General features: G+C 38.3%; 1 protein-coding gene across 13 annotated transcripts in view; it reads right to left on the bottom strand.

Annotated features, from left to right (window-relative positions):
* The window catches only part of MINDY3 (MINDY lysine 48 deubiquitinase 3), a 567,291-nt gene that overhangs the window by 60,545 nt on the left and 478,931 nt on the right, over positions 1-27,815 (bottom strand). For 4 of the 13 annotated variants that reach the window (XM_086334211.1, XM_086334205.1, XM_086334212.1 and 1 more), the window contains exons 1-4: positions 18,862-19,189; positions 6,941-7,020; positions 2,834-2,894; positions 736-909 (exon numbers count right to left, since the gene is read on the bottom strand). Coding sequence is in view for 2 of the 13 variants with exons in the window: in XM_086334205.1 (XP_086190331.1) it covers positions 736-909; positions 2,834-2,894; positions 6,941-7,020; positions 18,862-18,955 (409 nt within the window). In the remaining 11 variants the exon portion in view is untranslated. Of the gene's footprint in view, positions 1-735; positions 910-2,833; positions 2,895-6,940; positions 7,021-16,559; positions 16,744-18,861; positions 19,190-27,815 lie in introns of those variants that run through there. The other 9 variants (XM_086334214.1, XM_086334207.1, XM_086334216.1 and 6 more) reach the window with 3 other exon arrangements.

The following is a 27,815-nucleotide window of genomic DNA, read 5'->3' as shown; positions in this document are numbered from 1 at the left end:
AACTATGTAAGAATTTTTAAAAACCATAGAATATATAATTCTATAGAATATATAATATATAGAATATATAATTCTTGTGAGTGAGAAGAGCTGTTATTTTTCTTTAAGAGAAATCTTCAAGGTATGAAAAACTTAAATGAATGCAAAATTAAAACTCATAATAAAAAAACTATCTCAAAATAATTCATCTATAGTAACCTTGTCCAAAAAGTTCAGGAGGAAAAGAAACAACACAGGGAAGAAAAGTGTCCCCATTTTTGCTTTAGGAAACAGCTGAAGATAATTAAGACATTTCCTAATGTAAAAAACAGTCATAATAATTTCCCTGTTTTTCCCAATACCATGGAAAACACTGAAGTATTTGAAGCACTGAAGTATTTGAAGCAAAGAAAACAGAAATATGTTCTTTCAGCTTTCTAAATGAGAGTTCCGAAGCTGAAAAGAGACTGTCATCAAGTAGAAGTTAACTAGAACTTTTACTAAGTTTACTTTAAGAGATGCAGTTCCTATGGTTTTTCCCCAAAAATCAAAGAAAAAATAAACAAATGTAATATCCTCCAGCAATTAAAATTATCAAGAGAAATGAAAACTAACAAAGCTCAAGGATTAAGTAAGCTTAGGCTAAAAAACAGATCTTATACAACGTTTAAATCTTGTTCTCTCTTTAAAATTTCCAATAGTTCTATTCAAACACACAGACAAGAAATTACTTCAGGAAATAAAAGTGTGTCTTACAAGAATGTTCCACTTGGCAACTAGACTGTGCAGGGCTCCCAGAAAGGCTAGCGGTTTCCTCAGTTGTCTTTCCTCTTAACCAAGAAACCAAGCAGTAGGATCCCGAGTTGTCACAACCAGCACTTTCTAAAATATCACACAAGGTATGACAAAGGAGTTCCTTCCGCTCTTCCTCTAAAAATAACCGAAGCATAAGTTACAATGGTTTTCTCTGTGGGGGACAAAAAAACCCTGTCAAATAACAATGTTAAGAATGTGTTAATTTAGTGACGAAAATCGAGCATTTTTTAGTGGGGCAGAAATCCATAAACCACTGATCTTCAATTACAGTTTAGAAAAACAATGTGCTTGAGGGTTAAAATGTCACTGCTATTGAGTATTTCCATTCAGGAGAAAAAGAATCCTGGAAAATGCAGAATTAAACATCAGAGGAAAGAATATGCTATGTGGAGTAAGCTGATACTGACTATCCCTTTCTTAGGCTGCAAACAGAGCCTTTCAGCCATGAGGATTCCCTTCTTGTAGAACCAGGTCTTCTAAGGGCCTGTGGGGACCTCTGTTTCTCCCCATTTCTGAATTAGTCTCATGTCTTTGATCTCCCAGTCCCACAGGGGGAAGGATAATGAGATACCATCAGCACATATAAGGACACAATCCATTACACTAGCAGAGGCCCATTGCGGTTATGCTGCATAGTATACAAACCACTGATACTGTACTGTGGTGATGTGAGCATCAGACATTTATTAAAAATAGCACAATGCTCAACTTTGTCCTGAACCTTAGCCACCCTCCCCTTTTCGAGTAGTGTTCGTCTCCAGAAGCAGTACCACTTTCTGAAGCTTTCAAACAAAGGGGATAAGAGCTATATACCCCATGTAAAATTTTATGCTAGAGGGAGGTTTCTCTCTCCCTAGACAGACTAAGAGTTCTTTCAAGACTGGAACTGTCCTATTCACTTTGGCACCCCACGCCAGTACTCCTGCCTGGAAAATCCCATGGACGGAGGAGCCTGGTAGGCTGCAGTCCATGGGGTCGCTAAGAGTCGGGCATGACTGAGGGACTTCACTTTCACTTTTCACTTTCATGCATTGGAGAAGGAAATGGCAACCCACTCGTGTTCCTGCCTGGAGAATCCCAGGGACGGGGGAGCCTGGTGGGCTGCTGTCTATGGGGTTGCACAGAGTTAGACACGACTGAAGCGACTTAGCAGCAGCAGCAGCCACCACAGCATTTACAACATGACAATGCTACAAAAATTTCTTATCAATATGAATGTTTCTATGCAAGAAATTTTAGAAATTTAATAAAATGTTCATGCTAGTAACAGTCTCTTTTGAATAGTTTCTTTCTTCTCTACTGAAATTTATTTTGCATTTCAGTTATTAATTAAAAATACATGACAGTGACACTTTATCTCTTAAATTTAAAACCACTAATAGAAGGTACCTGCATGGTTTGGAATGAAAGCTGCTCTGCCCTTATACACAAAACTGCGATTATAATATATTCTACCTTCTTTCAGTAGTCATTGTGAGTTCACATGAGACAGTCTAAGTAAAGAAAATACCTTTGTAAACTGTCAAGGATGCAAATGTTTGTTATTATTAGGTAGCACATACAGTTCTCTGATTTAATCATATTGCAGAAGCCATGAAAGCTTCATTTGCGATTTAACTCAGAATTACCTGCAGTAGTATTCGCATTGTGTAAAGTGTTATACTAAAAGGTTCAGCAATACAAAGATAATCTTGAGTTTTTGCTCAAAGCTAAATAAGACAATACAAACATAAATGATCCTCCCTTATGGTATGCTACCATTTAACAGTGCACCAAAAGATTTTTCCCTTAGTTGTAAAAACCTGTCTTACCCCTCTCAGTTAGGAAAACCACATTAAAAAATACACATTTTTAAGATCTAGAGTCACTGTTCATGAAACTTTCGGGAATATTTAAAAAGTCAACCTCACGAAAAAGTAACTGATAGTTTACTTTTTAAAAACAGATAATTTCAACTGAATTACTGCCAATGAATGCTGCATCAATCACTTATCAAATAAAAGATGGAGTAAAAGTTGATAAAAGACAGCTATCATACCTGGGCAATCCCTCCAAGAAGACTTCTCAGAAGAAAACAGGAGCTTCTTCAAAAGAAATGCCTTTATACAATTAAAGCAATAATTATTAGAATTTATTATAAACATACCTTATATCATTCTTTTATTCTATAGTGGGAAAAAAACCCACTTAATTTACCTCCTTTCTGATCTTTTGAATAGTGCTATAGAATTTCAAATAATTTCCCTTCACATTCACCAGTAACTGAACATAATTACTTACTTAGAATATACTACTATAAACTTGATTCTAGATCGATACAATTCTTCTTTTGTAGTACATATTTTTTGGCAAATAGAACGGACTCAAATAATAACCACATAACTGAAAAAGAAATTTACTGCTTCATTCACAGAGTGAAGGCCCTATGGACCAGGAAAAAAAACCCACGTTTCTCTTTGATTCCTTTGAGCAAAGAAAGCTAAATACAAAAGTGGTTCTGTACTAGTTCTCATTTGTGACACAGGAATACCACTGTGTGGGTCACTGATAAGGAGTTCCTAACTTTCTGATTTAACTCAAAAAGCTTTAAGATCCCAAAGAAAAAACAAACCCATTTTTAACCTTTTCTTAAGTGTGCCAACTAGGTTACATTGGTGTTTTGATAGACAGCAGTTCTGAGTATAATACTGTTTCCTTCTCAAAGTGTAGTTAACCTGACTTGTTTATTTAAGAGGCAGATCCTGATGCTCCACCTACTTTATCTCCAGCAGGCAGATTCAAGAAAAAGTAGTTACTATGGTGATTCTTACTCATCAGTGTCTGAAAACAGTAGTATACAGATAAGAAAACTACTTTTAGTTGCTACCGCTGCTAAGTCGCTTCAGTCCTGTCTGACTCTGTGCGACCCCATAGACGGCAGCCCACCAGGCTCCCCCATTCCTGGGATTCTCTAGGCAAGAACACTGGAGTGGGTTGCCATTTCATTCTTACTCATCAACGTCTGAAAACAGTAGTATACAGATAAGAGAACTACTTTTAGTTAGATAGACCTAAAGTTGAATTCTGGTTCCATTATTTTACTAATTAAAAATAATAGCACAAACTTTAAAAGGTTGTAATGAGGATTACATGAGATGATCCAGTAATACACTTAGCACAATACCTGGCACCAAATAAGCTATCAATTCTAAACATTTTAACAAAAAAATAAGTAACATTCTATGATATTCTCACAGAAATAAAATCTACAAATACTACAACCAAGTGCTTCTGACTTTTCCCCAAATAACAAAGACCATAAAATTGAGTAACATAACTATATTATAAAACTGGAAAAGTGAGGTGGGACAACCTTATTTCACCACTAATAGAACCACCATTCACATTTTGATATACTTCCTTCCAGTCTTTCTTTCATACCTGTTTGAAATTTTAAGTGAGAAGCCTAATGGGTATGTGATTGTTTTCCACTTTTCTGTTTTTCCACATAATTTATAAGTCAATCTCTAACTGTCTACCAAGCTATTAAAATTTACTTCAACATCATTCCATGTTTACATGACGTTACTGTGCATTATGTTATTTGCAATTTTTTAAAACTACTATAAATAAAAAACATATTTGTACTTGCTCTAAAAAAGCTAATTCTTGCATACAACCTTTCGATCTTAAGGATTATTTCTTCAGGAAAGAGTCACAGAAGTAAAATTATTCTCATCAAAGAATCTGCATTATTTTATTATGGTTTCAATTATCATGTAAAATTCCTTCCCTCGGTCATACTACAAATTTATACTACATAGAGTTATCTGTAGCTACAGAGTGTGCCAGCATCACCTGACCCTTATATGCACTGGCAATTATTTTATATATAAAGATTAGGAAGAGTAAGCCTTTGGGCCATTATTTTATATCTAAAGATAAGGAAGAGTAAGCAAAAGAACCTATTTAAAAGTTTTATTTGTACTTTGGTGGATTCCTAGTGAGCTTGGGCATCTGGATTTTTTGGTTGTGCAGCATCACATGACTGCCATGACTGCATATACTTGCCCATCTCACCCCTGAGGTTTAAGTGTCTTTCTAACCAATGTGTACGAGTTCTTTGTCTAAGAAAGATATACATTTATTGCTAACATTACCTGCAGATACTTTTCTGAGCCTGGAACTCATTTATTCTCTTAGAGGGTTGATAACCCATTATTTTCAACTTACCATGGTTAAGTGTTATATCAAGAATAAACTTGGTACATGGTACGAGACAACCCAGATTCAGTTTTCCCCCTCAAATTATCAACCTGTCATATCAGTAGCATTTACTAAACTACATTGTATTTCATCACTGATTTGCATTCCTTCTTATTATGATATGCGACTAATTCCAGGTAAACTTGTACTGTATGTAACACGGTCTACTACTGTATTTTCTACTTGGTTCCATAATGTCTATTCTTCTAGCAAAAGTGCCATGTTCTAGAGTTCAGTTTTAAAAAGTTCAACATCCAACTCGCACACTTCCCTTCATTACTCTCAGTAATTTAGTTTTCATTTTTACATTGAAATATTAATACAAACAAAATTCTATAACCAAAAACATTTATGTGACTTTGAAGCTAAGTTACTACCTCAAAGATATATCTTAATTTTGAATATTACAATTATTTCCTGTTACATAACAACTCCACTTGCAAAAATAATTACCGTTTTGGAAATATACTGAATTTTATAAAACATGAAATTCCTGCTGTTTATCTTGCATTTAAGTATATTCATAGACTGGTAATAAAGACTCTAAGGTACTATCTGGAGAAGGAAATGGCAGCCCACTCCAGTATTCTTGCCTGGAGAATCCCATGGACGGAGGAGCCTGGTGGGCTACAGTCCACAGGCGGCAGAGTCGGACACGACTCAGCGACTTCACTTTCACTTCACTGAGGTACTATCACGGCCCAAGAGGGTCAGTGGCAATAAAATCTATCTTGTATACGAACAAGACACAGAATCCTCAGATTCAGAGAAGATTCCTACTAGCAAACCAAAACCTACCTCAGTTGTTCAACAGCCCTAATAACTAATTTACAGTTAAATTTATTTATACTCCAAAATCCCTAGGCAAAGCTCATTCAAATTTTTCTTAATTAAAAAAAAATCTACTAATGAAAAAAATGTATCAAATTTACTTTTTAAAGAGGAAACAATGACCTACAAAGAATATATTTTAGAATCAACCATAAAGGAAAACATTTCTTCTTCAGAAAATGCACTTTAAATTTAACAATGTAAGTGCATGGAGTTTGAGAGACAAGTTTATTTTGCAACTAACAGTCAGGAAAGCATTTTTTATGCCCAATGAATAATAAATACCACATTAAAAATGTATTTTCAAAATGTGCTGATTAAAACAAGCAATAAATTCAAGTTTCTTTTTAACAGTTCTGAAGTTATACTGCTGTCTAGATATCGTAAATATCACAGCAAACTGAAAATTCAATTCTCCGTTTTAATAATTTAATAGTTCATGGCAAATCAGCCTTTGAATTTCAAACAATACAACACATAAAAATTCAAAATCAAATACACACACTGAAATTCACCCTTTCTTGTGTGCAAAGAAAAAAAATCTTTTTTTTTTTTTTTAATTTTGGGAATTGTTTGAAATCTGCTGTTACTGATTTTATTTTAAAGACCAAAAAGCTACAGCCTAAAACAGTATATATTGTCAACTTACTTTAAAATCTGATTAAGTTTTAGGCCATGAAAATATTAACTCATCTTCAACTTTTTTGAAGAGTCATTTTAAGAGACAGAACAAATACAAATGGTACCATGATTATGGTATAACTACCTTTGGCATAAATTATTATTACTCAATAGGATCACTGTGTAAGATGTCATGCTCATTATTTTCAAGAAAACATAATAGAAAATTTGGAGTTAAAGTCAGCCAAATGGCTACTGCTGTATAAGCTACTCATATTCTGAATTCATTTTTATTTCAGACATTTAAAGCAATTTACATGAACACAAATTAAGAGGTAACTGATCATGCTTCATGATTACACGGAGAACAGGTATTAGAAAACACAAAGTCAAGGAGGGAACGTTTGAACACGTCCCTCTAAGGAGTTGGTAAAGTAGTCTATGTTACCTGAACAGGTGCAATAACAGCACAGGGGCCACCTTCAAACTGTTCTAATGCAGATCCCTCTGATTCACTAAACACAAACCCTAAAAATGAAAGCAAGCAGCAAAGATTAAACATGTCATTCAAGTAGTAGCTGAAAGAATTTTTAATGTACTTTGCTTTGATAGAGAATCACTTATCACAACAGCAAATTATCTTTAAGTCAGTCCATTGCTATAGTTTTCAGCTTTCTGGAGGATAAAAGAACCCTTTGAAAAAAGATATGGAACCTAGGCTCCCTGTCAAGTGCACGTGCACGCACACACACACACAATTTTGCACTCAGGGCCCCCCATTAAGTGGACTAAAGAGATACAGTGTAGACATCAGTAAAAGGACACAATCTGATTTTTTAAAAGTAATTTAATATACTGGAAGAAAGACTAGACAGTTTACTGAATTTAAACAGAAATTTTAGGACCCTCTACAGAGTTATCTTTTTTAGTTTCATCTTTGAGTCACATTCTATAAGCTAAAAATTAAAGAGCATTATACACACTGGCTTCCCTGATGGCTCAGATGGTACAGAATCTGCCCGCAAAGTGGGAGACCTTGGTTTGATCTCTGGGTCGGGAAGATCCCCTGGAGGAGGGCATGGCAACCCACTCCAGTATTCTTGCCTGGAGAATCCCATGGACAGAGGAGCCTGGCAGGCTACAGTCCAAGGGGTTGCAAAGAGTTGGACATGACTGAGCAGCTAAGCCCAGCACATACACACCAAACGTGCTCATACTGGCTCCATCTTAATTCAAGTATTACCAAGTCACACTGATTGAGAGCAGCCAGGACAAGCTCCCACAGAGAACACGGCACACTGTGGAGATATTGCGGCCAAAGTCAGGGGAGGTGAGTTACTATCTGTACAACCTTCAGGAAATCATTTCACCTCCCTAGGCCTCCGGGTACTTAGCTTTAGAACAAACATTTCCAATTTCAACATACCTAATGGTTATAATTCAGTCATTTATCCAATAAATATTTCATGACCCTCAGACACGACACCAAACATCCAGGGTATAAATGACATGCATGACAAAGTCCCTCATCTGGAGAAGCCAACAGTCCAGATGAAGACAGACATACAAACAAATCACTGAAATAAAGGAATAAATGAATGTTTCAACAGAAGTATGAAGACAGTGTTGAGGAAACTGAAAGGAATGACTTTGCCTAAATCAAGTCATAACAGGTGACTTGAAGGCTGACCTTGAATGGAACTTTACCAGAAAGGCAAGGGTGGGAGAATGACTTTCAGGTAAAGAAAACATCTTTAGTAAAGGAAAAAGGTGTGGTAAGAACAGGACAAGTTCATGGATCAGAGGGAAATGTCATGCAGCTGAAGGGCTGTATGGGGCACGATGGTGAGAAAGGAGAGATGACAGGACATTCATACTGGGAAGGGCCACATCATGACAAGTACTAATTAAAGCAGTAACACAACCATACTGGTATTTTGCTTCTTTCTTTAAAGGACCAGAATGGGGAGGAGACCATTTCAACAGACCTATGGAGACAGTGCCAGACTAATAAAAACAACACTAATGTTGAGAGAAAACACTATATACAAACAGTATTTCTAAGGTAAAAATTAAGATTTGATGAACATATGCAAGTGCAGCAAAGGCTGGGTACGTAAGAAATTAGACCTAACTCTGTTTCTACTTTGAGACACTAGGTAGCAAGTGAGTTAACAAATAGTATGGAGGACACCAATCCAGTCCACCTCCTCTCTTTACCTTTCAATCCCTTTCAAATAGGATTTAAACATGTACCTCCTATTTAAAAATGAAAATTCTCCTTAAGATTCTACCAGAAGGTCCTTGTTTACCCAAAGGAGTTGAAAATTTAGCACCCCCACCCCCCCGCAAAAAAAACCTACACACACTGTTTACTGCACCTTTCCTAATTGCCACAACTTGGAAGCAGCCAAGATGTCCTTCAGTGGGGGAATGGATAAATAGTACATACAGAAAATGAAATATTATTCGGTGTTTATAAAAAATAATGGCTTGCAAGCTGTGAAAAAACAAGGAGGAAACAGTTATATACCATATGATTCCAACTATATGACATTCTGGAAAAGGCAAAACTATGCATACAGTAAAAAGATCAGAGGCTGCCAAGGGGAGGGGAGTGGGGGATGGGGTGAACAGATAGAGCACAGAGGATTTTTACGGCAGTGAAAATACTCTGTGATATTATAATGATGGATACATTCCATTATATTTTTGTCACCACCTATAGGATGTATAGAACCACGAATAAAAACTGTGGACCTTGGGTGATAATGATGAGTCAATGTAGGTTCAAAATTGTAACAAACACTCTGGTGGGAGATATTGACATTGGAGGAGGCTGTGCACGTCATGGGAGCACGAGGTATGTGGGGAAATCTCTGTATCTTGCCCGCAATTTTGCTGTGAACCTAAATAACACTGTTCTAAAAGGAAAAGTCTTAATTTAAAAAATCATTTGACCATTAAAAAAAAAATTTCCATCCAAGATTCCAAACACCACTCGCTCAAAGCATACCTAATTGTCTGTATGCACTGTCTTAATTTCCTTATCTCCCAATTAACTCAACCCACAATAATTTGGTTTTCAACCTGTGATTGCATCAAACTCACTGTCACCAAATTCACCAATGGCCTCTCAAGAGAATCATCTGAAATGCTCACCATTGACTTGTGAAACCTTCTGGCCCTTGGCTTTAGTGGTCCCTCTTGTTCCAAATTTTCCTTTTTTGTTTCTACTCTGTATCAATGTCGATCAGCAACTAAATGCTGAAGTTCTTCAGGTCTTGTCTTTAGCGTCTTTGTTCTTTTCATTCTACATGTTCTCCCTGTGTAACTCATCTACTCCCAAGGTTTCCACTATGGGTTGTAATCAGGTAATCTCCAAATAGAGCCCTGACTGGAACTCCAGTCACTGACAAAATCTAAATTCTTTAACATGGTCTTGTATGGTCTGGCTTCTGCCTATATCTCCTATCTTATCCTTTGATACTTTCTTCTTTAGCCTCCAGGTGTGCAGACTTTCTTTCAGACCCTCAAATATCCATTCTCTCTCTGGTTTCTCATGCTTTGAACATGTTCCCTCCACTTGAAACACTTTCTCCAAAAAACTCCCACTTATCTTTAAGGCTTCACCTTATAAGATCCTCTTGGTTCAAGGGCCCAAAACACATCTGTATCTGTCCATCTCCACTCCGCTTCTGGTTCACCTTCAGGTTCTAACCACCATCATCTTTCATCTAGAACACCGTTAGGAATTTCCAGTCAGGATCCCCCTACCCCATTTCACCCACATCCCAACTCCCAATCCACCCCTTAACTACTCACCATAAATTTACCAGAGAAATAGTCTAGAAATGGAAATCAATTTTTCTTACAGACTGCTTAAAACACTCAAATGGTTTCTTACTGCAATTAAAATAAAATTCAAACTCCTTTTTCATTGCCTAAAAAAGACCCTATATGATCTCTCAATCCCACCTTCCCTCAGTTCACTCTTACCTTCATCATACACAGTGGTCTTAGTCCTCAGAACATCTCAAGGTCTTTACCTGGGGCCCTGGTGTCGGCTGTTCTCTCTGCATGAAATGGTCTTTACCCTTCTCATAGCTGAATCCTTCTCATCCTAAAAGACTCAGCTGAGGTATTAACTCCTCGGAGAGATGTTCCCTGACAAGTCTAGCTAAGTAAATCCTTCCTACCATTCCCCAGACCAACCAGGACTTATCATCATCTGTAATTACGTTATTGTTCATTTGTTTATTATGTCTTGCCTTGCAAGTATCTTGCCTCTCTTACTGACCACTGTTTTCCTAGTGTGTTATTATTAATACAGTTAATACTCAATGAATACTTGCTGAAGTTTTGGGAGGAAAGATAAAGGGGGTGAGTTCATTCACATCCAACTCTTTGTGAGCCCATGGACTGTAGTTTGCCAGGCTCCTCTGTCCAAGGGGTTCTTCAGGCAAGAATACTGGAGTGGGTTGCCATTTCCTTCTCCAGGGGATCTTCCCGACTCAGGGATCAAACCCATGTCTCCTGTGTCTCTTGCACTGGCAGCTGGATTCTTTTCCACTGAGCCATCTGAGAAGCCTGATAATGGAAATGTTTGTTTCTAAATTCAGTCTCTAAAATGTGGCGGGGTGGCGGGGGGAGGGATATGGGTCTGGAGCTCAGGGCAGGGGTGAAGATTAAAGATAGCAACTTGAATCACCCTAAACATGGCAGTTAAAGTGAATGACAACACAGAACAAAGATAATGAAGGCGGTTAACATTAAAAAAAAAAAGAAAAAGAAATAAGCAGATGCTGAGTCAGCAAAGAAGACTGACAAAGACTTGAAAGGTAAGAGAAAAAACACAGTGAGGCCCCAGAAAGGAAAAGCAGGCAGTCACCTGTTTCAAATGCTGAGTGGAATAAAAACATAAATGAAAACCCTGGATTAAGCATGTCACCATGGGGAATATAAAAAAAGGAAACTTAGAATGTTAGGAAGAGCAGTCAAATTTTAAAGAGTTGAGGTGTGATTCAGAACACAAGCAGAAGGAGAAGCTGCAAACTGTGTTAAACAAGTGAAGGGGAAAAGGATGATAGCTTGAAGGGCAGCTGGATAAAGAATTATTATTTTATAGACCAAAGGGCATGAGTTTAAGAGAAGGAAAAGAGTGACCAAATGGAAAAAGAGATAAGGACGCTGAGTTCTGAGAAAGCTGAGATGGTACACAGTAGTGCTGGACTGGATAAAGAGGTTCTCAAAGTGTGGTCTACAGAGCCCTGGAAATTTTAGTGACCTTTTAGGGAACCTGCTAGAGGTGAAAATCAGTTTTACTATAATACAGATTCTCGGTTTGATATTCACAGTGATGGTACAAAACAAAGAGTGGGTTATGTTACTGGTGCCTTAGCACACATCAAGGCAATGCCGTTAAGCTATACCGAAACACCCTGATATGCTCTCCAACACACAGAAAAAGCCAATTGAACTTAAGAAAGCTCTTGCTAATGCTAATCTTATTAAATCTTGACTTTGAATACAAAGTACTTAAAAAAAAAATAGTCTGTATGACATAACGGAAACTACCCATGAAGCACCTCTGCTACGTACCCTGTACAGGTGTCTCAAAGAAAAGCAGATGTATAATTTTTTGAACTGTGAGCTGAACTAACAGCTTGTCTGTGAATGTTATTTTTACTCTGAAGAGCTACTAACAAACTATGATTATTTAGACTTTTTCTCAGAAGTAAATGAAGTGAGCCTGATACTTCAAGGAAAAAATAAACTGACAGCACTTTTGCCAGCAATAAAATTTCAAGCTTTCAAGTGATTAACTAAAATTCTGGAAAACTCAGGGCCAGCACTGTGAGCTTGAAACTTCCCAATACTCAAAGAGATTTTTCTGACAGGATCAGTGAGATAATAATAAATATGACTTTAGATATTGTTTAATAATATGTGTTAACATTTGGAAGATTTGCGTAAACCAGCAGACCAATAATTTCCAAACAACCGATGCAAATGGTTACAAATTAATTCACGGGTAGAAGATCCACTCAAAGTACAAGACAAACCAATGGATTTCATTTTAATACAGTACAACTGTTCATTAATGTGGCTTCAGATTTCATATTTCAACTAACCTCTAAGAAACTACCATTTGCTGAGTTTCAGTGTAGTATCAAAGAAGAATATCCACAATTATTTGAAAACGCTATTATGATACTTCCATATTACCAATTGCTTATATGTATGAAGACGGATTTTCTGCATACACTTCAACCAAAACAACAGACTGAGTGTAACAGACCGAATGGAGAAGCAAGTGAGAGAATCCAGCTATCTTCTAATGAGCTAGACACTGAAGAGACTTTTTTAATGTAAAATAATGCCATAGGTCCCAATTTTTTTTCATAGTGAAGTCTTCAATAATTTTTAAGAGTGTAATGGGGCCCTGAATTTAAATAAACTTGAGAAAAAGACAACTTTAGCCAGTTTTCAACTTAGAAATATGGGCAAAGAGGAAGTGAAGAGATGTTACTAAGAGCAACAGAATGAGGGGCATAGAAAACTGAGAATATTAATTCCAAAAAAAACATAAGAGTCAACAGGATAAAGAACTAAGAGAAATACTGAGGGCTCAGCTAAGGTTTAATTAGTACACCTGTACTGATGCTGACCACAATTTGCTCCAGAACACACAACACGTTGGGAGAAACAGAATAGAGGACACGCTAAATATAGGCTAAAAAACATGCATGATGGATGGGCCAAATTTAATAAGGCAAGTTTAATAAATGAGAACTAAGGGTGCTGGTGATCTCATCAAGACAAGCAAAACTGAGATCCAACCTGGAAACAAGAGGTGAAGCCAAGGGACCTCTACTCTTCACCCACCTCTTTTCCTAATGGCAAGAAAAAAAGGGTCACTGGTCTTGGGCCTAAGTGCAGAGGCGCAACTAAGCTCTTCCAAACTTTCAGGGTATGTCATAAATAAGTATCAGTAATGGATTCTTTGGAGAAGGCAATGGCACCCCACTCCAGTACTCTTGCCTGGAAAATCCCATGGACAGAGGAGCCTGGTGGGCTGCAGTCCATGGGGTCCCTAGGAGTAGGACATGACTGAGCGACTTCACTTTTCACTTTCATGCATTGGAGAAGGAAATGGCAACCCACTCCAGTGTTCTTGCCTCGAGAATCCCAGGGACGGGGGAGCCTGGTGGGCTGCTGTCTCTGGGGTCGCAGAGTCCGACACAACTGAAGCAACTTAGCAGCAGCAGCAATGGATTCTTGCCTTTCTTAAAATCACTAATAATGTATTTCAGTTTTCAAGGTCCATGGGTGGGGCGTTTAGACTGAAGTACATTATGATGAGTTGCTTTTGTACTTTAGAGATAAAACCCCAGGGAGAGAATTCTAGGCAGATCTGCTTTATACCAAATTCTGTTTAATTGCAGCATATATGCTTGCGGGTGTTAATTTGATAATGAACAAGGGCTCTTACAGCTTAAAATGTAATAAAGTCAAACAAATGGAAACGAACTTTTCTGTCCTAAAACAGGACTATGCTATGTAGGCATCTCCTTTTATAATGTTTCACTTGAGTTGGAATTTTTTAGGATATAGTTATTTCTCTTGTCAAGTGTTCGCATATTTGTATTATTTCCTAGTTTTAAGAGGAATTAACTTATCACAAAATGACTGTTTTACTAATTAGATCTGAAATTAGCCGTCTACCTTAGCGTCTGATCCTAAGCATACGATTTTGTATCACACCGGACAGCACTACAGACACAGACGTCTTTCTCAATTTTACGGCTCATAAGTAATTTAAACCCAAGCCATCAACCTCTTTGCAATTTCCTAGTCTTTTATTTTCATATGACTTACTTATTCAAACCAGTTTGACAACTATTGCCTATGTAGTTCTTCTAGTCTTCCATGTAAACAAAATGCTACACAGAAAGACTTCATTTGTCATTATAAGTTAGATAATATTAAGTGGAATCTGAACTGAGCCTTAGTCTCCTCATCTATAAACAGGAGGATAACTACATTTATCTCTTGCTGTCTCTTGGGGTTGTTGCAAAGATTAAGCAAGATTTTCAAAAACTGTGAAGCATAATACAAATCTAAGTATTATCATAAATATTTTGAACTTAAAAATACATTATGTACTCAAAGTACCAAGAAATTGACTTTATCACATAAGGTTACAAATTGGAGATTTTAAAAATTGATTTTTTTAGGTCAAATGCGATGTAGGTAGGTTTGAGAAAGTAAAATCTATGTTGGAAATAAAAGGTTTCCAACAACAACAAAGATCTTTGAAATTATATGATCCATAGTACTGACTTACCTTCACATCACACTTTTGGATTTTAACCCAAATGGTTTTAACTCCTGATTACATTTTTAAACTTACATTTTTACTGACCCCTCAATTTTTCAAAAGTTATTTAGAATCATTTTTTTTAATCATATAGTAAACACTGTCCTACACAGAAAGTGCAAAACTAATTTCAAACAACCGCAGCTCCAAACACTCCACCTCTACCCTAAAACACACTAAACTGCAATAAACAGCAAAACTGGGTTTCTCTTCTGGCTAATCTTTAGGTGAAACAATGAAGTAATTTAAAGCTCGAAGGAACTGGGCAGAAAAAAGGAAAAGATGGGTTCTCAGAGTTTATAATGTACAACAGGGTTGGCTTGTTTTTCAAATGCAGATTTGGAACAGAGCCACACCCATCTTATCAAGGGCTGCTTCTGCTGCAACGCCAGACAATAAAGTCACTGGCCCTTTAAAGAAAATATTTGCCAAACACTGGCTAGACAATCAATACTGAAAAGAAAACAAAGTCTCAACCAGCCAAAATGTTTTCCTTTGTAATAAGATTAATATTTACTTTTGTCAGATCATGAGGACTCTTATTCTGGTTCTGCTGGGTTGAGGTCAACCTGACCACTTCCAACCACCTCCACTACCACTCTCCCGGGCTAAGTCGCCGTCTTTTACCCCCTGGATTACTGCAATTCTCTCTCATTTGGTCTTGTCTCACTCTAGGACTACAGTCCGTCCTCAATTTAGTAGTCAGGTCAGTCCTTTAAAAATTGTCATGTCGTGTCTCTCCTTTGTTCCAAACCTCCCAATGACCCGTCATCTCATTTAGAATAAAAACCAAAGTCCTTACAATGGCCTATAAAATCTTAGTCATCTGGGCCATACTGTTTCTAATATCATCTTTATTGGTCCCCTCTTCCCTCATTCTGTCTCCAGCCAAACTCACCTCCTTCCTGTTCCTTAACCAGATGTATTCTGCATTAAGTCTTTTATGATGGTTATCCTTGCTGCCTGGAATACTCCTCAGATACCTGCGTGACTAATGCAGTTACTTCAAGAGTCTGTTCAAATCTCATCTTAAAATGAGGCCTTTCCAGGCAACTTCACCCTATAATTCCTATTTCTTTACCCTCTAGTATATATACTATGCCATATTTGTTATTTGTCTTCCCTTGTGCCCTATCAAGTAAGCCTGGAACACTTCAGTTTGTGAGAAAGGAAGGAAGAATAAATGATATTTACAAATAATGAAGTAGAAAAAAATTTTTTTTTCCTTTAAAAAGCATTAGCGACAATTGAGCAGGAGGGAAGCAAGCAGGAGTAGGGAGTAAATGTCCAAGTTAAACAACAAAACAACTTCAAATCTTTAAATTATGTGACTTATTGGCTTTAAAATAAAAACTGCAAAAAAACCCAAAAAAACTCACACCAAAACCCTACTTTTCTCTCTTTTTAAAAAAAGTATTTGCAAAAGAGAATTATCTTAAACTGCCAAATGAATTTTAAAAGAACACACACACACACACACACACACACACAAACCTATGTGCTACTCCTGCACTTACATGCTTTAACATATTATCTAAAGCTGCCAAATCAATTAAAGGGGGGAGGGGGAAACTCCTAAAGCTGTTTAACATATCAAAGGAATTTAACAGGACCAATCAGTATAGTTTCATAAATGGAATATTCCTGGACATAGTTCTATAAATATTTACACCAAAGACCTTACATCTATAACTTGCTTCCAAAAGATAATGAGGTAACAGTTGTCAATTCAAAGCACAGCTACAGATGATGAAATAAAGCCAAAGCTGATGTCACATTACGAATGCAGAAAGTCAAGTGCAGCAAAGCAGTGTCTTGTGTCATTCCCAAATCATTGCCACAGCAACCTTCAGCAATTTCTGTCTCCTCTGAGAAAGAATAAATGAATACAAAGTCAACAGAGCAAAACCACTAACAACATCTCTCTGATTCAGAAGTGATAACTTAAAAATACATATTTGGTTGCCTTAAAACCATGATCAATTTAAGACCTTGAAGAATCAGCCACAATATAGCTGCCCTCTGTAAAGAACAAAAAGTAAATAACCTTTTATTTTCAAATGATATTGATTGAACACATCTTGTTAAGGAACTTCCCTCTGACTACAAGATGGTAGAGCATTCTAATGTGTCATTACAACGTGATCTAATTAATAATAATTTCTTGCAACTGTCAGGGCATGGCTAGAGAGTGATCTTTGGCTTGATCTATCCTACAATTAAGCACTTTCTAAATTAAGCTATCATTTTCTGAGTGTTTATATCAGATATTGTGTTAAGCACTTGCCTTTAATCCTCACAACAAACCTGTAAGATCGGCCCTAGTATTATCTGTTCTCCACAGAGAAGGAAACCGAGGCTTAAGTTAAAAAACTTGAACCTAGAACCAAAGAACTTCTATTCCAAAGACTGCTCCTGCTCCTAACCATTATTAGAACTGCCTCTCTGAATTCTCCTTGTATCTGCAACACAGTACTAAAATAAATGAGGCCAAATATCACCCTATTCTGTGCTATATTACTGCTTAATTAACAAAAAGTAAAACCTTTCCCAATCTTACAATCTTATGTACTTTAGGGCTATTCGTTACTAGAATAAATAAAACAAATAGGAAAATAAGTTTTAAAACAGAACTTGCAAATGTAAATGCCCATGATTTCTGAAAAAAATTAGCTAAGTGACAAAATTAGGTGTGTAGAAAGAGCCAAACTAATTACATGTCTGGTTAAAAATAGGAAGGAAAACAAGACAGAGCTGTGACTTGTAATTCACTCCCAGTTCTTACCAATTCATGCAACTTTGGCCTGGTCATTTAGCCTTCAGGACTCCTTTTTCTCATTTTCAAACAAAGAGTAATGAACTAAATAACCTAACTAGCTGTTACACATTATAATTCTGTTTTTACCAGGTCTTACAAGTATCTGAGGGAAGAAGAGATTATTTAAACCCTAAATGTTTGTTTCTAAGTAAACATTATGAAGTAAAGACATAGATCTACTATGCTAAATTTACCCCAAATCCTTTGAGAATCAGTATTTTCTAAATAAATGTTTTCATAACAAAATATTTTAATAAGAGTACTAAATAGCTACTATTCCATTGGCTTGTGATGTTTTACATAAATACATTACCCACCCTTCTGACTTCAAAGACTATGCTGTTAACTTCACTTAACCTCACCAGTCTTTATCACCTTAAGCAATGTGTCCGTTTCGTTTTAATATTAAAAGGCACGAGATAGGGATGATTACTAGCATGAACTGCCCAACGCAGAGCCTGGGACAGCTCTGGAATTAAATCTGTGTGTGTGTGTGTGTGTCTTCTATTTCACAATTATTCGTATTAACAAAACTTCTTATATAATTCAAAATCCTGTCTGAATAATCAGATCGGCGCAGCAAGTTCTATGAGCCACGGAACAGATACTAAATCACCTCAAAATCAGGCATATTGGGGTGTAGAAAACACTTTGCAGCAGCGTTTTATTTTTCACCGAGTACCACGCCTAACCGCCTAATTAAAATACAAACTGCACAATCGTTTCGTGGAATTAGCCACAGTGAGTTTCACGTGGACTTCCCTTCTCTCCAAAATTAGACCAAACACCAAGATGAAGCCTCGTTCGGGGGTGAAGACCCAGGAGGCCAGAGCAAGTCTTGAGAAATGGATACCAAGGCACAGGGCACACCTTCAGTGTCACACCCTGCAGCCCGACTGCCGCCCCCTTCTCCTTTCCAGCCCAAGAGGCAGCCCAGGGAGCGGCAGGGGCACTTCGGGTCTTTAGCTGCCAGCTGGAACCATTCTCCTACTCAACCTCTACCCCCTGGAAGGGTAGGGCGTTTCTAGAAAGTCCAGTGTCAGTGCAGAGCAGGGGAATTGGGACAGAGTGCAGGGCACGGAAGGGGACTGGCGCGAGAGGCGTCACGGCTCGACTCTCTCGGGGCAAAAGGAAGCGGGGGCTGGAAGCCTGAGTCCAGCCGGGGTACCTTGCGTCCAGCGGCAGAAGATGGTGTCAGAGAGACCGGGGCTGCTGTTGGTGCCCCACACCAGCTCCATCAGCTCTTTAGTCAGTTCGGACATGATGGGATGCCGGCGAGCTGGTCTTGGCTTTCAGGACTCCTGCCCCGGCACATGGGGAAGGGGCGGCTTCCGAGACCAGAGTGGCGGGACGGCGGCGGTAAACGAGCTTGAAGGTCAGACTGGAGGGAGGCAAAAGGAGAGAGACCTACTTGCAGAGACCCCGCCTGTCAAGCCCGGTCGGAGCGGCAGCAAGGAGTTTCCCGTACCGGAAGTACCGGAGCCACTTCCGGCTTCTCTTTCACTGCGGCCCCCACGGCCGGAGGGGCAGGCGGCGCCTCCCCGGAAGCGGAAGTGGGGGTGGGGCGAGAAGAGCTGCTGGGGCCTCTTCGGGCTACTGGCAAGGGGGCTGTCGTGCGGTGGCTGCTTTTGTGTTGGCAGGAGCATCGCGTCCCGTGGGCGTTGGCATATTTCTACCATTGTAGAATACCTCCTTCTCCGCACTGCTTTGGGATTAGCCCTAGGACCCCAGGCCCAAGCCCTGGGACTCAGAACATAACCTATACCTTAAAATTTGTAATATTAATTATGCCAAACTACAGCTTTAAGAGTATGGTTGAGTCTCCTTGAGGAAACATTCATGTCTGTGTGGAGAGCTGCCCATAAATTGAAGGTTCTCAATCTCTTGCTAAGTCACATCAAGTTAAACCAGCTATCAACATAACTGAAGAATGTGGCCGAATGAATGTTAGAAATGCCTGCTGCTAAGTCGCTTCGGAGCAGGCAATGGCACCCCACTCCAGTACTCTTGCCTGGAAAATCCCATGGATGGAGGAGCCTGGTAGGCTGCAGTCCATGGGATCGCGAAGCGACTTCGCGATCTGAGCGACTTCCCTTTCACTTTTCACTTTCATGCATTGGAGAAGGAAATGGCAACCCACTCCAGGGACGGGGGAACCTGGTGGGCTTCGGTCTATGGGGTCGCACAGAGTCGGACACGACTGAAGCGACTTAGAAGAAGTAGAAGTAGAAGTCTCTTCAGTCGTGTCTGACTCTTTGCGACCCCATAGACGGCAGCCCACCAGGCTCCCCAGTCCCTGGGATTCTCCAGGCAACAACACTGGAGTGGGTTGCCATTTCCTTCTCCAATGCATGAAAGTGAAAAGTGAAAGGGAAGTCGCTCAGTCGTGTCCGACTCCTAGCGACCCCATGGACTGCAGCCTACCAGGCCCCTCCGCCCATGGGATTTTCCAGGCAAGAGCACTGGAGTGGGGTGCCTAGAAATGCCTGACCCAAGCATAACTCAGAATTACAAAGCTCTTTACAGGAAAACAGATTCAAAGCTGTCCGTTTGTAAATGGTAGAGCAATTTTACCTACAATTTTGAAGACTGTAGGGTATATGGGCAACACGTGAGCTTAAAGACCAGGTTTCAATCATTGACAAGCATTCAGTTGAATTTAGTGGTTTCCCTGAGTTGGTGATGGATAGGGAATCTTGCTGCAGTCCATGGGGATCGCAAAGAGTTGGACGCGACTGAACTGAATTGAACTGAAAATTTTCTATTTGTGACACTTACAAAGAAGAAAACTTATTCTGGCTGAATTTGGAATTTCAAACAGAAAGGCAAAAATCTGATGGGCTCCTTCCAGGCAGCAAATAACAGAGTTTGCTAATTTATACTCTATTTTTGACTTAAGCAACCTTTGTTGTTGTTAAAAGGAATTGCTCAAAGTACCTTAACCCTATCCATAGCCTTCTTCCCAATCTTTATTCCTTGTGAAGTATCCTTTATCCTGTTTTTCAAACCAAATCTTATTCATTCTTCAAGATGTATGTTGACTTAAAAAATACAGCCTAAAAATTCAAAGTTTTTTTTTTTTTTTTAATTCAGTGAGTATTTTTAGGACTTTAAGGCCAGGAGACAGCATCTCTAGTAACCCTGAGACAACTGCTCTGAGGAGGCGAGGGGAGGAGACAGGTTGATAGAAGTTTTGCAACAAAGGGCAGGTAGTCTGAACATCAAAAGATTATTGTTAATTAAAGGAAGCCAGATATTCCACAATCCAATATTCTTGGGCTTCACTGGTGGCTCAGATGGTAAAGGATACACGTGCAATGCAGGAGACTTGGGTTCGATCCCTGGGTGGGGAAGATTCCCCTGGAGGAGGGCATCTCAACCCACTTCAGTATTCTTGCCTGGAGAATTCCCCTGGACAGAGGAGCCTGGCAGGCTAAAGAGCTGGACACAACTGAGCGACTAAGCACAGCACAGATATCCCAAGTTAAAGAATTTAGTGCTTTTCTAGGTGTGGGAAGATGCAAGAGTCTGGGATCACTGAAATCATTTCTTTCCATGTATCTCAGCTATCCTGGGCCAGTAGCCTGTGTTTTTTCACATCCTGAGCTCCACTGGGGCTCACCTTAGGGAGTAGCTACAGTCTTGGTGGCTGCTAGTCCACAGGTACCCTTCTTCCTGAATGCCCTTAGGGCTCAGGAATTCACATTGGAGTGCTGTAATCACTGATTACTGTGATATCCCTGGTTACTGATATGGCAAGAAATACTCCATTTCTTGGTGCTTCCCTGGTGGCTCAGGTGGTAAAAAATCTGCCTGCAATGCAGGATCCAGGTTTGGGCTGATCCCTTGGTGAAGGGAATGGCTACCCACTCCAGTATTCTTGCCTGGAGAATTCCATGGACACAGGAGCCTGGTGGGTTACAGTCCATGGGGTCACAAAGAGTTGGACACAATTGAACAACTAACACTTCCACTTTTCACTCTACTTCTCACATAGTAGAAATGGTACTTTGTAGTAAAGCCTTCTCCAGTTGTTACAATATAAAAGAAAATTTTTAGCTTCTGAAATTTCGTGAAAGTGAAGTTGCTCAGTCTTGTCTGACTCTTTGTGACCCTATGGACTATAGCTTACCAGCCTCCTCCATCCATGGGATTTTCCAGGCAAGAATATTGGTGTGGGTTGTCATTTTGTAACTTGCTTATGACAATTACTGTCATTTGTAATTTGCAAATAATTATTTACTTTTCTCCTGTGGAAGATGTTTAAGGAAGAGGAGGACCTGTCTTATTCGTAGTAACTAATAGAGAGCCTTGAATATAGCTGGATCTCAGTATTAGAATGAAACTTGCCTTAATGGAGCTTGAGAATTCACTTATGGAACTTAAGAATTCAAGAAGTAAGGAAATGAGGGGAAGTACCAGTGACTGGTCCAAGTAAATGTCTATTATTTGCACAGGTGATTTATAATTTGCACAATTATTTCACTTCCTAAAAGACATAGAAGGGCCAATGTTCATAGATCCTGTAAGTGGCAGAACTCTAATGTCAACTACAAATTGGCACTTGCCATGGGAGCTTGCATCTACCTTTAATCTACAAGGATTAAATCATGTGCTGCGGCAGCTGCTGATTTTTAACACCCCTGAAAGGTCTTCAGGGTGAAGAACAGAAATGTAGCATTCTGTGCTCTGGGAAAAATGGGCAGAACAGGTCTTCAGATAGTTAGATATTTTGAGGAGCTGATTTTATGAGCCCAATTCTAGTATCTTGTCATATCTAGAAAAGCACTAAAATCCTTCATGGTGACAACTGCTTGTTGTGACTAGCAAAAACCTTCCAAAAATATGTGCTTGATTGCATGTACACCCCCTTCACCAAAATCACATATATACTGACCTTCACCATTACCTCTTTAGAGCAGTTTCTCAGAGCTATCTGAAATGCTGTCTCAGGCTATAGTCCTCATTTTGCCCCAAATAAAACTTAACTCACAACTCTCACACTGCATTTTTTTAAAATCAGTAATAAGTTCAGAGGTGTTTGCCACGTTTTCTCTTTTCATTATTATAGAGACATAGTTATAGATATAATTGTCCATGAATAGAAAGAAATACTTTCAAAAAAAAATTTAATGAAATATTTCTTGATCCATGATTTTTCTTAGTTTTCAGCTGTGATGAAACTGGCAAAATCTTGGGTAGATGTTAATATGCATGATCTTTCTACCTTTAGGTTATATTCTCTACTTGCAACATACTTTAAATTTTTAAATTAGCTGGACATATTTTTAACAAGGAATATTTGATTGTTAAATTATTTATGTTGCTTAATTATTCATTACTTGCTACATTTGAATTGTGAAGTTACTTACACTACATTAGAAATGCAAATTAATGTTCATTTAACATTTTTTTAGTTAGTAATTATTTAGAAAAATAATAATTGTAACAGTCAAGTTTGTTGCATGTATTTCTGGTACAGGAGGATAATGCCTTTTTCGTTTTTATAATGACTTGAAAATTATGTAATTTTTCTTTGGCATATTTATCTTGCTCCATATTTACAATATTTTTTTCCTTAGGAACATCTATGTGTCTTAGTCTAAGTAGCTAACTTATGTCCGACTCTTGTGATCCCATTGACTGTAGCCCTCCAGGCTTCTCTGTTCATTGGGTTCTCCAGGCAAAAATATTGGAGTGGGTTGCCATTTCCTTCTCCAGATTGCCATTTCCCAACCCGGGGAATCAAACCCAGGTCTCCTGCGTTGGAGACCGATTCTTTACCACTGAGCTACAAGGAAAGCCCAGGACCATTTATAGTTTTTATTAAATTGATGTGTGTCATTAAGATGCACATATTCATGAATGCCCAGTGGCTCAGTCATGTCAGACTCTTTGCGACCCCATGGACAGTAGTCCACTAGGCTCCTCTGTCCATGGAATTTGCCAGGCAAGAACAGTGGAGCAGGTTGACATATAGGTTGCATAAATGATTTTTAATCTTAAAAGAGAGTCTAAAAATATCAGAAACTTCCTGTTAACATATTAAATTTTATTTGTAGTATTCCTCTTTCAAATTCAAGTCAGGGCACCTCTATAAAACTGGGCTTAGATTACCAGAATCGTCAATTCTCTTTAGCCAAATTCACTATTTCAAAGAAACAGAATTACTCATTATTAAATACTAACTCCATGCTGAATTATTCTGTTGTCTTTTCCCAAATTTCCCTGTCAAAAAAGAGCAAAACAGCTTCATGACCATGTTACCAGCAACTACCATGAAAGGGCTCTTCTCCAACTAGAAGCCCTCAGATTCGAATTTAGTATATTTGCACCACTTGTTTAAGAGAAATCAATCTTTCAGAAATCCACTCTACAATAAGATAAGTTCTAAGCAGGTTACTAAAACAATCCTCTCTGTATTTATTAATAAAAACTATTTCATGTATATGCCCCTTGGCTTCCAATAACAGTGTAAATCTGTCAAGCACATGAAATTCTTTTCTTTGCATCAAACTAAACACATCTCAGTTCCTTATAAATCCACCACTGTCATGCTCAGGTATGACATAAAATGTCATTTCCTACTAATACGTGGTGGAAAAGGGGTTCTGTCATTAAATGCTGAGTTAAATAAAGTCAAGCAAGAGATGCTCAAAATTCTCCAAGTGAGGCTTCAACAGTACGTGACCAAGAACTTCCAGATGTTCAAGCTAGATTTAGAAAAGGTAGAGGAACCAGAGGTCAAATTGCCAACATCCATTGAATCATTGAAAAAGCAAGAGAGTTCCAGAAAAACATCTACTTCTGCTTTATTGACTATGCCAAAACCTTTAACTGTGTGGATCACAAAAAAACTGGAAAATTCTTCAAGGGATGGGAATACCAGACCACTTTACCTGCCTCCTGAGAAATCTGTATGCAGGTCAAGAAGCAACAGTTTTAAAGAACTGGACATGGAACAATGGACTGGTTCCAAATTGGGAAAGGAGTGCATCAAAGCTGTATATTGTCACCCTGCTTATTTAAATTATATGCAGAGTACATCATGAAAAATGCCAGGCTGGATGAAGCACAAGTTGAAATCAAGATTGCTGGGAGAAATATCAATAACCTCAAATATGCAGATGACACCACGCTTATGGCAGAAGGCGAAATGGAGCTGAGGAGCCTCTTGATGAAAGTGAAAGAGGAGAGTGAAAAAGCTGCCTTAAAACTCAACATTCAAAAAATGAAGATCATGGCATCTGGTTCCATCACTTCATGGCAAATAGATGGGGTAACAAAGGAAACAGTGACAGACGGTATTTTCTTGGGCTCCAAAATCACTGCAGATGGTGACTGAATCCATGAAATTAAAAGACACTTGCTCCTTGGAAGTAAAGTTATGACCAAACTAGACAGTATATTAAAAAGGAGAGACATTACTTTGCCAACAAAGGTCCATCTAGTCAAAGCGATGGTTTTTCCAGTAGTCGTGTATGGATGTGAGAGTTGGACTACAAAGAAAGCTGAGCACTGAAGAACTGATGCTTTTAAACTGTGGTGTTGGAGAAGATTCTTGAGAGTCCCTTGGACTACAAGGAGATCAAACCAGTCCATCCTAAAGGAAATCAGTTCTGAATATTCATTGAATGGACTGATGCTGAAGCTGATGCTTCAATACTTTGGCCACCTCATGCAAAAAACTGACTCACTTGAAAAGACCCTGATGCTGGGAAAGATTGAAGGAGGGAGAAGAAGGGGATGACAGAGGATGAGATGATTGGATGGCATCACCCACTTGATGGACATGAGGTTGAGTAAGCTCGGGAATTGGTGATAGGGAAACCTGGCGTGGTACAGCCCATGGGGTCGCAAAGAGTCAGACACAACTGAATGACTGAACTGAACCGAACTGAGCAAGAGATGGAATTATATTTGAATCATTTTTTCACTGAGTTTCTCACAGTTTATTTCTACAGAAAACTGTTTGGAAATCATTGGCCACAGTATAATGGAATAGATTTTTTAAAACTTTTTTTCTTAGGTTATTTGGATGTAGACCATCTTTAAAGTCTTTACTGAATTTGTTACAGTATTGCTTCTGTTTTTTGGTTTTTGGCCACAAGGCATGTGAGATCTTAGCTTTCTGACTAGGGATTGAATACACACCCCATGCATTGAAAGGGGAGGTCTTAACCACTGGACCACTAGGGAAGTCCCTAACGAAATAGATTTTTTATAGGAATTAGAAAAGCTGGATGTTAGTTTTTATTTGGGCACCGTGACCTTGGATGAATCACTTAACTGTGCTTTCTCTGTTTATAGTAAGGACTAAATTTAAATCATCTCTTAATATCCCATTTACTTTAGATCATGCCCAGTTCTGATTTTAAAAACTGGCTGATTAGAAGTTAAGATGTGTAGAAGGAGTGAGAAGAAAAAGAATGTTGAGCAAGTATAAAGAGTAAACAGTTTAGCACTATTCACTAACACACAGAATTAAAGAGGTTGGTGATTTGCCACTTGTCATTTAGTTGTGCTAACATTTTAACTAAGATCAACTTCAAACTTGCATATTAATCCAGAACTAACTATATTAACTGAGTATATAAGATACACACTTGGATGTGTCACAAGTACTTCCAACTTAGTATGTGCCAAATCAAATATCTTGCCCCAGAAAACCTCCCCTTTCATGTTTCATTATCAGTGAATGGTGCCATTCTGTATAAACATGCACATATTTAAATATTCTCTATTTTGATATAATAAGTAAGCACTTTGAGACTCAGATGCCACACACAGAAAATAAACTTACTAATAATTACATCATACAGGGATTATGGGATTTAACAGAGTTAACAGAAAAAAAATGCATAATGAAAAATGCTATTCTTATGTTAGCTATATTGATGGTTTGAACCAGGAACCTTGGGGAGAAAGGTGGAAGATGAGTTCTTGCTGCATTTGAGCTGGAGAAAACATCAGAGAAGTTTAAGCTGGACAGAATTTAGTTTTTTGGCCACACTGTGTGGCATATGGGGTCTTAATTCTCTGACCAGGGATCAAACCTGCATCCTCTGCATTAGAAGCAATCGTCTGAAACACTGGACCACCAGGGAAGTCCCCTGAACTGGATAGAATTTTGACTAGCAAAGACAGGGAGGATGTACGTTTAGGCATGAAATATTGCAGCAGGAGCCTGGCATTAGTGTCACTGGAGAGATGAGTGAAGAATGCCAGATTAAGGAGGTGCCATAGACTGAATTTTGCCTCTTCCAAATTCATATGCTGAAGCCTTAGCCTCAATGTGACTTGCAAACAATGCCTTTAAAGGAGTAATTAAGCTTAAATGACATCATAAATATGGTATTCTAATCCAATAGAACTGGTGTGCTAATTAGAAAAGGAAGAGACACTGGATAGCTCCCTCTTTCCCTCTCTTCCCACTCTCTTCTCACTCTCCCCCATCTTTATCTTTGGTTTTCTACTGTTCTACTGTGTTATAGGGTGTGGGTCATTTCTATTTATCCTGCTTGCTATTTGTTGTACTTTTTCAAATTGTAAATTTATGTCTTTTATCAACTTGGAAAATATTTCAGCCATTTAGTTTTTAATATTTTTTTCTCAGCCATTATTATCCATCTCTGGAAATCCTAACACATACATTGGGTTTAGTCACTCAGTCTCCCATGCTCAACTTGTCTTCCATATACGCCATTTATTTTTCTCTACATAATATATACGTAAAATAAAGTCTTCATCTTTTAATCTCTGCTCACCTCTGTCTTTACTGCTTTTAGCAAATTTAATTGAAAATTTAAATCTCAATTGTTTCATTTTTATTTATACAAATCAAAATCTTTGATTGTTTTCCAGATTTTCCAGAAGTTTTATAATAGTATTTTCTAACTCATTTATTATGAAATGTTTTGTTAGTTCTATGATTTGGATTATAAACTTTTTTTCCTGTTTTGGACGTACTGTACAGTTTGTGGGATCTCAGTTCCCCAACCAAGCACTGACCCTAGGTCACTGCACTGAAATCCCAGAATCCTAACCACTAGGCCACCAGGGGACTCCCAAACTTGTTTTTAAATTAAGTTTGGTTTGTGGGAATCTCGTATGACTGTATTA

The sequence above is a fragment of the Bos grunniens genome, chromosome 13 (genome assembly GCF_055505025.1).
Source record: "Bos grunniens cultivar Pamir isolate PY7600 chromosome 13, Bosgru_T2T1.0, whole genome shotgun sequence".
In the NCBI taxonomy this organism is placed as follows: Eukaryota; Metazoa; Chordata; class Mammalia; order Artiodactyla; family Bovidae; genus Bos; species Bos grunniens.
The sequence above is the reverse complement of the archived record's forward strand: the minus strand, read 5'-3'. Positions and strand labels throughout refer to the sequence as shown.